At 42.8% G+C, this 15,366-nt stretch overlaps 1 protein-coding gene across 1 annotated transcript in view; it reads left to right on the top strand.

Moving 5' to 3' along the window:
• LOC309559574 (phosphatidylinositol-binding clathrin assembly protein-like) overlaps window positions 1-15,366 on the top strand; it is a 210,247-nt gene that overhangs the window by 82,389 nt on the left and 112,492 nt on the right. Inside the window, exons 10-12 of the mRNA XM_082262884.1 lie at window positions 3,571-3,694; window positions 5,829-5,959; window positions 13,847-13,950. Of these exons, the coding sequence (XP_082119010.1) occupies window positions 3,571-3,694; window positions 5,829-5,959; window positions 13,847-13,950 (359 nt within the window). The remainder of the gene's footprint in view (window positions 1-3,570; window positions 3,695-5,828; window positions 5,960-13,846; window positions 13,951-15,366) is intronic.

Below are 15,366 nucleotides of genomic sequence, written 5' to 3'. Positions count from 1 at the left end.
AAGGGAAAGATTTTTGTCCTTTTTGTTGTTTTTTTTAACGCGTAATGGCGGCGATCTGCGATTTTTTTTTTTTTTTTTGTTTGTTTTTTTTGCGGGACTGCGACATTGCGGCGACAGATCGGACCCTTGACTGACATTTTTGACACTTTTGGGGTTACCAGTGACATTTCTACAGTAATCAGTGATATACATATGCACTGTTACTGTAAAATTACCTTGGCAGTGAAGGGGTTAACTTTTTTGAGAGGGAGGGGTGGTGTGTGTCCCTAGGGGCGTGATTCTAACTGTGATTGGCTGTGACTTGAGCTGTAGGAACAGTGATCAACGGTCCTACATAGTAGAACCGTTTCTACACAGGGGAGAATGACAGGCGGCTTGTTTACATCAGCCGCCTGCCTTTCTCCCTCTGCACCGACGATCGCCGAGTGACCGGCACGGGGGGGGGGGGGGGTATCCGTGACCGCGCGCTCGCTCCCTAGACCCTCACAGGCTAGCTCCGTAGATCTACGTCACTCTGCCTGTGAGGGGCTGACTGCCGACGTTAATAGTCGTGCGGCAGTCGGCAAGTGGTTAAAGTATAACTAAAGGCAAAACCTTTTTTTTATTTTTGTTTTGGATAGAGTGGAGATGGATTAGAACTCCTGTCAGTTTTTATTGCGGTCTGTGCCTCGTTAAGGAGATTCTTCCCTACTATGAAAATTGAAAGTAAAACAAAAAAAAATCCCAAATTTTGGGTTGTCCCCAGAAAAGTAATAGTGGGGAAATTTTCCTATAAGGACATTAGTTCTGGAGACCTGAGGGTCCCCAAGGAATTCCCTTAATTTGCAGGGAAAAGAGAGCCACAATTTTGAAAAGGAAACAATATTTCTTTCTGCTATAAAACCCATCCAATTTAGAAAGGTAAAAAATATCTCTTCATCAATTTCGGCCAATATGTATTCTGCTACATATTTTTGGTAAAAAAAATAAAAAATCCCAAAAGCGTATTTTAATTGGTTTGCGCAAAAGTTAGCGCGTCTACAAACAATGGTATATTTTTATGGCATTTTTATTTATTTATATTTATTTTACTAATAATGGGGATCAGCAAATTTTGTAGCGGGACTGTGACGGACGAATTAGACGCCTAACTGACACTTTTGACACTTTTTTTTTAGGGACCAGTGACACCTATACTGTGATCAGTGCTAAAAATATGCACGGTTACTGTACTAATGACACTGGCAGGGAAGGGGTTAACATCAGGGGTGCTCAAATGTGTCCCTAGGGGGTGCTTGCTAAATCTGTGGGGGTTGCTCTGACTGGGGAAAGACAGGGATCTGTATTCCTGCTTAGCTCCTGCTATGTAAACAAGGCAGATCGCTGTTCTGCCTGTCTCAGGAACAATGGCAGGTGGCCAGCAGGCATCGGGTCCATCAGACCCGCTGATTGGTTCCCCCTCAATCCAATCAGTGGGCGATTGTGCCTCCTGGAGCGCGCGCGTGCCCCCTAGTGGCTATAGAGCTGACCTGCCGCAGTACATGTACGTTAGGCAGTCGGCAAGTGGTTAAACTGCAAAGGCAGCAGATGGGGGCCTACACATGCCCCCAGTGGCCGCAGTGCTTTCCAAATATTTTCCCCCATTGTCGGGTCACACTTCAAACACAACTGCATGCAATGCAGGCTGTGAGGAGGTGACAAACCAGGTGATGTCAAATACTCTCTAAAGAGTGATCCGCAGTGGATGCAGACAATACAAATGTAAACAAGTCCTTAACCTCCCTGGCGGTATTCCCGAGTGTGGCTCGGGGTTAATTATTAGTACCAAAAGCGGTAACCCCGAGCCACACTGTTGCTCACCTTCCATGAGATCCCCCCTCCATCCTCCCCGCCGTCCTCCCCGCTGTCCTCGCACTCTTTCCCCACTCTGTGCATGGCCAATTGCCGGCGCTTGCCTTCCGGATCCCTCCTGCGAGCATTGCGACGCAGGGGGGATGAACCGGCGGCAAATTCAAAAGAATAAAAACACAAATGACATGATGCAGAGCTGTGATCCTAACGGATTACACTGTATAATGCCATTTCACCACAGGATTGCACCTGGATATGTTTCCAGTGCCCTGCCTGTGCTTTTCCAGTTCTTTGTGCTTGGAAAATTGAGAACGGTTCGTCCAAAAGCGCTTTTGCGCAAATAGAATGCTTTTTGGATGCCATGGTCGTTCTCAATTTTCCAGGCACAAAGAACTGGAAAAGCACAGGCAGGCCACTGGAAACGTATCCAGGTGCAATCCTGTGGTGAAATGGCATGATACAGTGTAATCCGTTAGGATCACAGCTTTATATCATATGTCATTTAGTGTATTTACATTTTTGAAATTGCTGCCGGTTCCACCCACCTTCGCCGCAACGCTCGCAGGGAAGGGAACCTGAAAGACAGATGCCGGCATGGGCCGAGCACACAGCAGGAGGACAGCAGGGGAACGCAGAGGAAGGTAAATTTTAAAATGTACAGAACAGATTTACGTGCAAAATAATGGTACCGCTTTCAGCACCTAAAATCTGAAATAATCATACCGCCAGGGAGGTTAAAGTGGTTGTAGAGGTAAAAGGTTTTTGTACCTCGTATATGTATGGACCGCTCTATATAAATACCTGTAATAATAGATAAATCAATTAAAGTAAAAAAATGTTTTGTGGTAGTGCAGCTCCCCCTTAATACTTTACCAGAGTCAGATCTTGATCCAGCGCTGTTTTGTCTGCAGCAGCTCTTTTGCCCTCTCTAATAGGCTTGGCAGAGCACATGGGAGCCATTTGCTCCTGCTGCTGTCAGTCAAAACCTCTGAGCAGGGGGCAGGCCCGAGCTGTGCTGTGTGTCTAAATAGATTCATACAGCCCCACTAGGGATTGAGCCAGCACAAGTACCCCCATAGCAGGCGTGGGACTCTAGAAAGGAATGTTCAGGGCCTTTGTGTAAAACGGTTACAAAGAGCAGGTAAGTATACAGGGTTTGTTGTTAAAAAAATAAAATAAATTAAAAGTTTTTAAAGCTGTTTTTGCAGATTCATACCTATTTAACCAAACAAATTGCAGAAGTATCCAGGTAGCCATATTGCATTTTTTACCAGTTCTAGAAAACTGCTGCTGATTAAAATGGAAAGGTAATGTTTATTAACATGCAGTTAATGTTTTTACTTTTCAAAACTGGAGTTTTGCTTTAAAGTATAACTAAAGACAAAACTTTTTTATTTTTTAGTTTTGGATAGAGTGGAGAGGGATTAGAAAAACCTTGTCACTTTTATTGTTATTGATGCCCCTGTTAGGGATATTTCACCCTTTTTATTTATTTGTCCTGTTTACCATTTATCATTGAAAGTAAAAGAAAATCCCAAATTTTGGGTTGTCACCATAAAAGTATTAGTGGCAAGTCTATCCAACATGGGGAAAAAAATGTTTTGCCTATTCTACTTTAATGAAAAATTGGTAACTGTAGTATTAGTTTCAAGATTACTTTTTTCTTGTGCAATGATATGTCGTTTATTCTCTCTATATTTAACTGTTTTTTTTTTTTTGTTTTTTTTTTAATCTCGTTAGAGCCAGCACATTATCCAGTGCAGTATCTTCTCTAGCTTCCACTGGTTTATCATTTTCTAGAATGGATGAAAAAGAAAAGCAACTTGCTCTGGAAGAGGAACAGGCAAGATTACAAGCACTTAAGGTAATACCAAGAAAGCAATATACCACCTTAGTCACAGGGTGGAACATGTAACACGTTCCCACGCCTGCAGTCGCTGTCCACTCTGCTGCCTCTAGTGACAGCAAGCAGAGGTTTTTCGCCCCTATGACTATTTTAAAAGAAAAAAAAAAAAAGAAATGCGGCCGTGCAGGGCTCTGTTTGCCTGGCTGTGTCATTCATTCAGAGTTCTGTAAATGGGAAACTACAAGTACCGACAGCCTTTTAGGCTGTGGGCTTGTAGTTCTCAATGAACATCCAGGGTGCTGTTGAGCTCTGGTAGTTCATGGTCTTTTCCTGTATCTGCCTGCCCATATGAGGCACGATCAGACAGATACACCGACAAGTCTGCAGGAGTCCTGCATTGCCTCTGCGATCTGCTGATCATTGGTGCAGTCCTTTAAATAAAACAAATACATACACATGTACCTGCAAAAAGATGTGCATTTTGTTTTTTTTTAAGGTGAACTTTTACTTAAAAATGGAATTTAGTTTTTTCCTGAAAATTTGCGCTTGATAAACTGTAAAAAAAAATATCGCCAGTATGGAGGTTTGTGTACCATCACCATGATTGGTAACCACTCAGTAGTTACTGATCCCTCTACTCCATTCTACCATGGTACAGGGCAGCATGCACGCAGGGATCATAGCCATCTTGTGAGAATTCTGCAGGCGGGGAACAAGGACCCTAATTAAAGTGTGTACCACAGCACAAATATAATGTATTGCAGCTAAAGCAGTTTACCAGTCCTTGGATATGGAGGCTTCATCAGTCTTTTCCAACTCCCTCCCCCCATCCCTTTTTTTTTTTTTTAACCTGATGATCTTGCCAGTGACATATTTTCTCTCCTAGGTTAACAACTCTTACCATACTGTATCTGTAGAGAAGCAGTCAGCAGCAGCTAGTCACCCTAACACCATCCCCTCTTCTATTCATCAAAATATAGATAGAAGGGGTTTCCTTCACTGATAACTGAAAACAATGTAAATTATATACTGCGGCACAGATAGCTGAAACTTCCTGTGCTTTCTAAATGGTAGCAGAATGGTAAAGTTCAAAATAAACTTCTATTTTAAATTTATGAAGAGCCCTGTGGGACCTTTTAACTGTATGTAGTAAATGACACACAGGAAAAAAAATAGACTGATTGTGTAAATTGTTGAGGTGACTTTAAATTGTGTTTCTACATTTGCATCCAAATTGGGATAACCCCTACTTAAAATTTTTCACATGTTCCCATTTGAGTAGCATAGCTTAAAACACTCTTTTTAAATTGCTGCTTACCTTTTTTAGCTTGCATAAAATCCTGCCTAGTTTTCCCCTTCTATATAATGCTATGAAGGGGGCTGGGGATTTACCCATATTTAACCCTATCTGTACTGTGCTGGCAGATCTAGTTATCAGTTTTAAACCATATGTGTATACTGTCTGTCCTAACAAGGGCTGAAGATCTCAAGGCTTGGGTGGTACATTGTATTTTAATGCACTTAAAAAAAAAAAAAAAAAAAAAACTGTCCCTTAGTCAGTCTGTCTATATAATCCTATGTATAAACCTGCTCCAAAGAAAGGACCTAAAAGATAAAAAATATTCTTTTAGATTGTAGTCAGGTATGCTGTGTGAATGGGAACACATAATAAACATATAGTGTGGGGTCCTCAAATCCTATACATTTAGATTTAAAAAAACTGCAATTTGTTCATAATATTTTACATGCGTAACTGAAAATGAACGTCTGTTACTGTCATTGTCCTTTAAAAACAAATCTATAATAGTCTCATTGATTTTTACACGTATGCTATTTGTTTATCTGGCTGTTTGCCTTGCATAGGAAATCAAATCTGGCTTTCTTGCCTAAGAATGTGGACTGTGCTGCCCTATATAATTCCTGCATATTCATTATGCACAAGAACTTGTTTATTTCGGTCAAGAAAGGGAGGAAGAAATGTTTGATGACCTTTTTGATAACTTAGTGCAGGTCTGCCAACGTTCATAACTCCCAATAACACACTTTAGTAGGCTTTTCATATTCTGTTCTTGGTGAAAGTCATACTAGCTTTCTCTAATATACTTGGAGTTACTTTAGTGTTATGCATTAATATGAAATTCTCAACTTTTAGGAGCAACGACTGAGAGAAATTTCCGTGTCAAATTCTACTTCTACATCAGCCTCACCTAGCACTTTATCTGGGAAAAGTGTCAATACCACAGCTGTTGATCTGTTTTCAACACCTGCTCCAACAACTAACAGGTGAGTTATTGCCTTCTATGGGTTTTATCATTGTACCCTAATCTGGTTGATTTTGTCTTCATCAGGATGTACTATGTGTTCTAGCTGTTAGAATTAGGTAAAGTTGGTGCCAGAGTCCTCGGTTTTATTTCTCCTGCTTGCCCATAATTGCATGCTGTTGTGATACAAGCTTGTATCTTTATAGAAAGCCCTTTATGCAGCAAGATTAGGCTTGAACATCTGATTGCTTTCTAGAATCTATGGCTAACATAAAATTTCACGATATTCTGTAGCTAGTGTTTTGCACAAATTAAGAACTATGCACTTCAGTGTTTAGTGGATGTAGATGAACAAGCTATTTTATGTAAAGATGCAAATAGGTATATAAATCATACCACTGTATTGTCATTGTATGAAAACCTACATCGAAATGTGCATTTCCTGAATGGTGCATTAAATATTAAACTGTGTCCCACAATACTAATACCTATATTGAAGACAATAAACCTATATAAAGTCTCCCTAGTTTGCAAAAATAACCATTTACTTATAATTCTGTAGCAATTCGGACCATACCACTGTGCTAAAATTAAAAAATGTTCCTTAACTGTCCAGGCTTTTATTGTCCTATAACTCCTCCCAGAGGGCAGGGGGTTAAACAATGGCAGGCTGAGAAGAATCCTTCACTATATTTAATCTAGATCAAATCAGTCTAGTTCTGTCCCAACTAATTTTCAAACATTGAATGTGCATAAAATATAAAAATAATTATTGTCAACATTAGTCTTTTATGTGTCTTCTATTAAGCACACAAATGTGAATTTGTGTTCTTTTAGTGCATCCACTCCACTCTTCACCCTTCAGTGAATAACCAACACCAGTTGTGCTCTCCCCTTACTAGGGGGCGCGCGCTTGCTGCCGGAGCCATGCTCCTGCTGTGATTAGACACAGCGGGAGCAAGTCTGCGGGTCCGGCGGCCAACCGCGATGGGAATAAAGCAGATGGCTGTTTTGTCAGGCAGGAAGGGGAGAGATTGTGTTCCTACTAATCAGGAACACAGATCTCTTTCTGTAGTCAGCCCACTCTCCCTACAGTTAGAAAGCATCCCCTTGGAGCAAACGTAACCCCTTGATTGCCTCTGATGTTAACCCCTTCCCTGCCAGTGTCATTTATACAGTAACAGTGCATATTATTTAGCACTGATCACTGTATTGGTGTCACTGGTACCAAAAAGTGTCACTTAGTGTCCGATTTGTCTGCCACAATGTCACAGTCCCGCTAAAAATCATTGATCGCGCTATTACAAAAAAACCCCCCAAAACATTAAGTCCGTAAATCTATCCCATAGTTTGTAAATACTATTGCTTTTGCGCAAACCAATTAATGTGCTTTTTTTTTTTTTTTTTTTTTTTTACTAAAAATATGTAGCAGAATACAAATTGGCCTAAACTGATAAAGATTTTTTTTTTTTATTTATTTATTTTTTTTAACTATATATTGGATGTGTTTTATAGCAGAAAGTACTTTTTTTTTTTTTTTTTTTTTTTTTTTTTAAATTGTCAGTTTTTTTTTTTGTTTATAGCGCAAAAAAAAAAAAAGCTCTATTTGTGGGGGGGAAAAAGGACATCCATTTTATTTGGGCACAGCATTGCACAACCTCACAATTGTCAGTGAAAGCAACGCAGTGCCGTATCAAAAAATGGCCTGGTCACTAAGGGGGTAAATAAAACCTTCCGGGGCTGAAGTAGTTAAATATGACTTTCATTTAATGAAAGGTCATAAAATGAATGTGTCCCCTTTTTTAAATGGGATCCTTTTTACTCCAGCACCTTTTCTCTATCGCTCATTGACAGACGTAGTCCTCGGTGATACAGCACCTTCGGGTTATGTTGCCTCCACAGGAGTAGGACTAGACAGGAAATAAAATGCTCTGGCCACACCCTAGGGGCAGTCCCAGAGGGTATATCCTCTCTCTCTCTGCCTCAGCAAATCAGTTTTTTTCTGTCTAGTCAGGAGTAAGGACCTAGATACCTTGCTGGGATCTTCGGTCCTGGCAGGATTTTTTTTCTTAGAAAATAATTTTTTAAGACCGCTTTTTTTCTCCAGTGTTCCTGTGAGATCTTCAAGCAAGAAAGCTGAACTGGGCGACGGGCTGGATGTTGAGATCCAGTGGTCACCCCAGTTCAGCCTACGAGCGCGTGCAGGCCATAGCTCCGCGCTGGGTCGGCCGCGACATAGTCCCACTGGACGGGGACTGACCCTGCGAGTTAAACGTCTTGCTGAAACGCCAAAGGCCATGAGTCACGGCGCCCGTATTGGTCGACAGCCCTCCTACCTCGGTGGAGAGGGGTACTGTCAGGAGTTGGCGCCCGCCTGGTTCCGGTATGGTGAGTAGTATGTTCCCCCTTTCCCCCTGACGGGTCTTGTGGTGAACGCGGGCCCCTCTCTGTAATGGTAAGGATGGGTTCCCCTCTATCCTACAACATGTCACAGATCCCCCTAATTGAGTGTGATTTTTGTGTACAAGAAGCCAGGAGGCTTGGTTTGGGAGCTGACAATCGAATTGTAAAGATGTGTAAATGATTGTAGTCAGTGGCAGTACTAGAACTTTACTGTGATAGTATAAGGTATCCTACCTGTCAGTAGCCACAGGGCGATGTCTATACATGTATACTGCATTCCAGATCATTCCTCCAGCTAAGCAGCGGACCGCATACAGCCCGCTAGGGTCCGGTACCTCCGACCACGCTGACCACCATGAGGGTGAAGGGTTGTGAGGCCGAGATACTTCTGCAGACATGCCGCTATTCTGTGCAGGCCGCCGCCATTGTCTGGTAGATCGCACGAGGCCGCCATTTTGGTGTAGCCTCATGTCTCCAGCATGGGGGCGGCCATGTTTGAGGTGACTCAAACACCTCATGGAGCCAGAAAGAGGAGCCGGCAGGCGTGTTAAGGGGCGGAGCCACCTCTTTTACCCAGGAAATAGGGCCAAAGACTTCCTGTCTGTAACAAGACAAGCACTGAGCAAGCTGATGAAAACTTCTGTGCATCAGGGATGAGCCTTGGGGTCTGTCTCTCTCTCTGTGGGGTCCAAAAAGGCAGGTAACACTGAGGGGCGCTGTTGCGACTGGGGGGAAAAAAAAAAAAAAAAAAAAGTTTTTTTTTTTTTTTACTTTGTCATTTTTTGTCGCTGGCAAGTGTCTTGTATAATCATTGACCCTGCCGCATAGGTATCCCCACCTGATCCCCTCAAGGTGGCCGCAGGACCCTCCAGTACCCCACTTGTTTTTAATGCATTATCGGCAATTTTGGAGTCTTTGGTATCCCGGGTGGAGGTGGCTTGTCAGGGACGGGGGTCAAGTAGCGACCCCCGCCTACCCCTATTGTTTATCAGATACTTCAGATACGGATTTGGAACTGGTCAATGCAGTTGCAGGTCCCTCTTAGGGGGCTGTTGTCTCAGGTAATATCTCCTCAGCAGTGAGGAGCACGTTTCTGCCTCCGCCATAGCACAAGAGTGGTGGATGCACTTGTTGTGTCCGTCCGGGAAACCTTTAGTCTTGAGGTTACACCGGCAGAGGTAGCTGAGACTGAGATTCCTTTTTGGTACTTGTTAGCCTACCAAAAGGGCGAAGGATTTTCCTTTACCCAAATGGGGTCGTTTTGAAACGAACCCCTGTTATTTCCAAACGCATGGCTAGGTGCTATCCGTTTGAGGAATTCCTCTTTATAGGATAGACGGTACCACCTGCTGTCTTGCCACAGACTGTTAGGATAAAAAGACCTCGTAACTAACGAGGACCTTCCTTTTCTGCTCATATAGAGTTGTTCGTTCCGCGAGGGCGGGCGATAAGGCGAAACCCTCCAAAGCCCCTTTAGAGGGGTTTCAAAGGGCGCTGGTCGGGTAAACAAAGAGTCCGGCTCAGCCAAGCCTGAAGAATATAGCCTGATGCGCCCCTACCCATCTCTGGGGGGGGGGGGGGGGGGTGTCTTCACCGGTTTCTGGAGGACACAGGATCGAGTTTCGATCACCTCCACCGGTGCGATTCTGCCCTTCTAACATTGAACGGTTTCAGGGGTTCTATTCGAACCTATTCACAATGCCCAGGAAAGAGGGCAAGGTGCGTCCAAATCTGGACTTGGGAAGAAATAGAGTCCATCCGTACAGTGGTGGCCTCCCTGCATAAAAGAGATTTCCTGGCGTCCATAGACATATAGGATGCCTATCTTTATATCCCCATCATCGCAGGACATCAGCGTTTTTTTCACTTTCCCAAAGATCATCCCTGGTTCCCACCAGGAGACTGAACTATCTGGGCCTAAGGTTGGATACATCCTGGGCAAGAGAGTTTCTCCTTGCTGGGAAACTCCAGAAGGTTCAGTCAACGATTCGGATGTTGCTGTCCGTCAATTGGCTGGGACTGATGGTGGCCTTCTTAGAGGCAGTACCGTATACCCAGTCTCATACCCGAATTCTCCTGAAGGAGATTCTTTTTTAATGGAATCAGAATTCCGATTCCCTGGACAATCGGATCCGGTTGAGCGAGCGGACCAGGAAGTCTCCGATGCTCAACCAGGGGAAGTCATTTCTTCCGATAGTATCCAGATTACCAATAAGGGTATCGGAACTGAGAGCGATCAGATTTTGTCTGATTTACTGGATCGAGCAGTCCGATTCGGATCCAATCGCATATGGCCTCTTCATCCAGAGGTTTTTTCCCTAGCTGTCCCTTCATTGGGACATCCCGGATGTGGATCTGTTGGCACCTTGGCCTAACAGGAAGGTGCGGAGGTTTGTAGCTCGCGCCACGATCCTCTAGCGGACGCAGCAGAAACGCTGATCGCCCCGTGGGGGCAGTATCAGCTATGGCATGCCTTCCATCCTCTCAAGTTGCTGCGGGAACTTCTTCGCAGGATAGAGGTGGAGGGAATTCCAGTTATTCTGGAAATTCTGGATTGACCTCGTCAAGCCTGGTACGCCGACTTGGCGAGGCTAGTCGCGGACGCTCCTTGGAGACTTCCTCTCAGGGAGGATTTGCGGTCTCAGGGACCGATCTTCCATCTTGCTTTACAGTCGCTGGCTAATGGCCTGGCCATTGAGACCCAGGTACTGAAGGACAAGGGAGTGTCGGCTTCAGTTATTCCTACCTCCAGTTAAAGCAAGGAAAGCGACTTCCAGCACATGGAAGTCTTATATTGCATGGTGTGAATCTATTGGATTTCCCCCACAGACCTATTCGGTGACCCGAATTTTGGTCTGTCTGCAACAAGGGGTTGAGCAGAAACTATCCTTGAGCACGATCAAGGGTCAGGTTTTCGGCGTTAGCAATCTTCTTTCAAGAAACCTTTGGCTAATCATTCCTTGGTGCGGAATTTCATCCAGGGGGTGCGACATCTGGCTCCGCCAGTGCGCGCACCCTTACCGCCTGGTATCTTAATTTAGTGTGGTCGGTTCTTCAGAAACTTCTCTTTGAAGATATTAGGGAGATTCCCTTGCTTACATTCCCAGAAGGTGGCCTTCTTGGTGGCCATTACTTCTCTACGCAGGGTGTCAGAACTGGCCGCATTATCCTGTCGTTCCCCAGATCTGGTGGTTCATAGGGATAAGGTGGTTCTTCTTCCGAATCCATCCTTCCTTCCTAAAGTGGTTTTCGTAAGACGGACTCACTTTTTGTGATCACGGATAGCCCTTGAAGGGGGTTGCCTGTGTCTGCCGCGACCATATCTACATGGATCAGTCAGACGGTGGTACAGGCTTATTCTATTAAGGGTCGGAATCCTCCGTTCCCTGTTAGGGCGCACTTCACTCGAGCGCTCAGTACTTCCTGGGCCTTTCGCCATCAGGCGTCAGTGGTCCAGGTATGTAAAGCGGCCACCTGGTCGTTGGTACATACCTTTACAAAATTTTATAAAATTGATGTGATGGCATCGGCGGATGCCTCATTTGGCCGCAAGGTTTTGCAGGCCGCAATTTGAGGAGACCGGTGGTCTACCTCGAGGGTTTTTTTCTGTTTGAAAATTTTTTTGTTGAGTCTCATCATTAAGGATGAGCATTGTAAACTTCTAGTTGGCACCGGTTGGGCCTTCTAGATTTGGATTTGATTTCCATTTTCCCACCCCTCATTTGTGATACTGCTCTGGGACTTCCCGAAGGTGCTGTATCACCGAGGACTACGTCTGTCAATGAGCGATAGAGAAAAATGGATTTTTGTAAAATCTTACCGTAAAATCCTTTTCTCTTAGCTCATTGACAGACGTAGTACCCGCCCCTCTATTTTTTTGAGTTGGGTTAAATTCTCTAAAGACTGCTTTTATGACATAACTGATTTGCTGAGGCAGAGAGAGAGAGGATATACCCTCTGGGACTGCCCCTAGGGTGTGGCCAGAGCATTTTATTTCCTGTCTAGTCCTACTCCTGTGGAGGCAACATAACCCGAAGGTGCTGTATCACCGAGGACTACGTCTGTCAATGAGCTAAGAGAAAAGGATTTTACGGTAAGATTTTACAAAAATCCATTTTTAAGCCACCACTGATCCAATCACGAGGTATATGATCCCTTTTAAATGGTTTCTTCTGCAGGTAGCATGCTTTCCTCTCCACTCCTCCTCCATATAATGTCACAAAAAGAACACAAACTCCATAGTGCTTTACTGTAAAACCAGAATTGTACTCTCATTCTAAAGTGCATTCAAGTGCACCCATTATTTACCTCATGGGGCTTCAGCACAAAAGGCATTTTTTTTTTTGTTAATCACTATATTCAATACTCTATAGACACAATAATTGCCAGATGTTATCTGGCTTCAATACTTTGAAATCACAATCCCAAAACAAGCATTTGGCTTTTGAAAGTCAGAGAAAAGTGAGAATCACTTATTTCCATACTTTTTCCAGGTAAGTGACTCGAAGTATTGACAGCAAAGCAATTGGTATAAAAGCCAGGCAACTAGACTTTTCAGCAGATATCAGCAATGGCAGGCTGCATATCACTAATCCATTGTTTTTTTTCTATTTTTATTACCGATTTAATATTTATTGCATTTTAAAGTGTTTTTTTTTTTTTTTTTTTTTTTGTGATGATGAAATGATCATGTCTCGATTCCTTAATGAATTCCAGATTTGGCATTTTTTACAAAGTTTTATATTGGTCCAGCATTGACCAATGTAACAATGCATATACCATACCTGTGGGATCCCTCTAGAAGCTGGAAATCACTGTATTAGATGTAGCTGCTTTCATAATCTCTCCTTTGCAGTGAATGCAGTGTTTTCTGATTGGACAAGGTGGAGAGGTGGGGTGGTGAAATCAATCTTTACCTCATCCAATCTTAGAATGCTTTGCATTCATTGAGAAAATGCAGAGCATTTTCATAATGGCGCCCATGCAAAGCGGCTGAACTTCTGTGCTCAGAATGCAGCATGGCAGCTGATTGGCACAGGACCCGAAAGCTAGTGGGGATGACTGGATTAGTGGTGTCTACTACAGTGATTTCCAGCTTATGGAGATATCCCACAGGTCCAAGCTGGACTACTGTAATTGGGCATAAAATGCAATACCGGGAATTATTTTAAGTGTTTAGTTTCTAATTGGGGGGGGGGGGGGGGTGCTGATGTAGTTTGAGTCAACTATAAAGGTGCTGCAAAACTAGAAGTGAATGCTGCAGAGGTGAAGCCTTGTTAGGCCATCTGATCTGGTTTACATGATTTGGAGTTGGTAAACAGATGTTCATAAAGTGATGTTTCCTGTTTTGACTACAGTTTATTATTGTTACAAACTTGTTATTCTAATCTAAATCCTTACACTTGATTTATTTTGCATTGCTGTGTAATTTCAAAAATGTAGTTAAACATGATATTTTGTCTTTAGTGCAGTTAATACCCAAATTTGTCTTTTTTTTTTTTTTCAGCATGCCCAATCTTAGCAGTGATCTGTTCGAGCTGCAACCAGCATTCGTGCCGACTGTACAGAGTACACCTGCCATTGCAACTTCTGTAAATAGCACATGGGGAGGTAAGGTTATACTTTCCTTTTTAAAGTAGCCATATAATTGTTCTATCACTAGTAAATTTATATGTACAAGATTTTGCACACACAGCAGGGTTGTGGAGTGGACTGTCAGTAAATTCAGACGGTTTGTAAAATACATGATTTTTAAATCTGTCTGTAAAATGTCCTACTTTTTATAAGTCTAATAAGAATGCCAAACAAATTTCCAAGAGTCCAAAATCTTGGAGGGCCCAAGAAATTCCTCCTCCTCCAGGGCTCAGGTGCTGAACTTTATAGGTCTCTTAAGATTGCACAACCACCAGGGACAACGCAGAATAGTGTAAAAGTTACAAGACACCTGGAATCTTTCTATCAGCAGGACTTCACTACTACTGTTCTCATTTGGATCCTCCAGAGGGCTAGTCAGAGGACATTAGCTTTTTTGTGTTCTCTTTCTTTAAAGTGTTTCTAAGCCCAGGATCCATGCATTCACTATATCTAGTTTCCCACGGTACACAGGACATGGAAATGAAATAGGATTAGTAAATATAAACTGCTAAATACCTCTTTTCTATCAGCAGTTAGAGCAGTTTTGTGACTTTTATCAGTGTCTAGTTAAAGTTTGTAGGAGGAGTTTTCATTCTCCCCTGGCTGCCCTTTGAGGATGCAGAACCCCTGACCCTCTGTCTGGATGGTGCTGATTGGTTCTGTGCTGATCACATGCACACCAAACTGAGCATGTGCAGTTTGTCGCCTGACACTTTTGATATCAGGACTTGCATTGGGGGCAGTGGGAAAAGGGGAGGAACAGATGAGACCATTTTACACAATGCAGAGGATTAACCTCAGTGAGTATACCAAGCATGCTTTACTGCATATACAGACTTATTTTTACTGTTTTGGGTTCAACAACCCTTTAAAAATGTATAGAATGCTTTTTGATGCTATGGTCATGGATGCACCCTGTATTAACCACTTTAACCACTTCAAGACTGAGCCTATTATTGACACTTTTTGTTTACAAATTAAAATTAGTATTTTTTGCTGGAAAACGACTTAGAACACCCAAACATTATATATATATATAGATATATATATAATATATAGTGCCTTGCGAAAGTATTCGGCCTCTTTGAACTCTGCGACCTTTTGCCAGATTTCAGGCTTCAAACATTAAAGATATAAAACTGTAATTTTTTGTGAAGAATCAACAAGTGGGACACAATCTTGAAGTGGAACGAAATTTATTGGATATTTCAAACTTTAACAAATAAAAAAACTGAAAAATTGGGCGTGCAGAATTATTCAGCCGCTTTACTTTCAGTGCAGCAAACTCTCTCCAGAAGTTCAGTGAGGATCTCTGAATGATCCAATGTTGACCTAAATGACTAATGATGATAAATAGAATCCACCTGTGTGTAATCAAGTCTCTGTATAAAT

Source organism: Pelophylax lessonae, assembly GCF_965119305.1.
Source record: "Pelophylax lessonae genome assembly, chromosome: 7".
NCBI classification, from domain to species: domain Eukaryota; kingdom Metazoa; phylum Chordata; class Amphibia; order Anura; family Ranidae; genus Pelophylax; species Pelophylax lessonae.
This window is presented reverse-complemented; position numbering and strand designations above follow the sequence as displayed.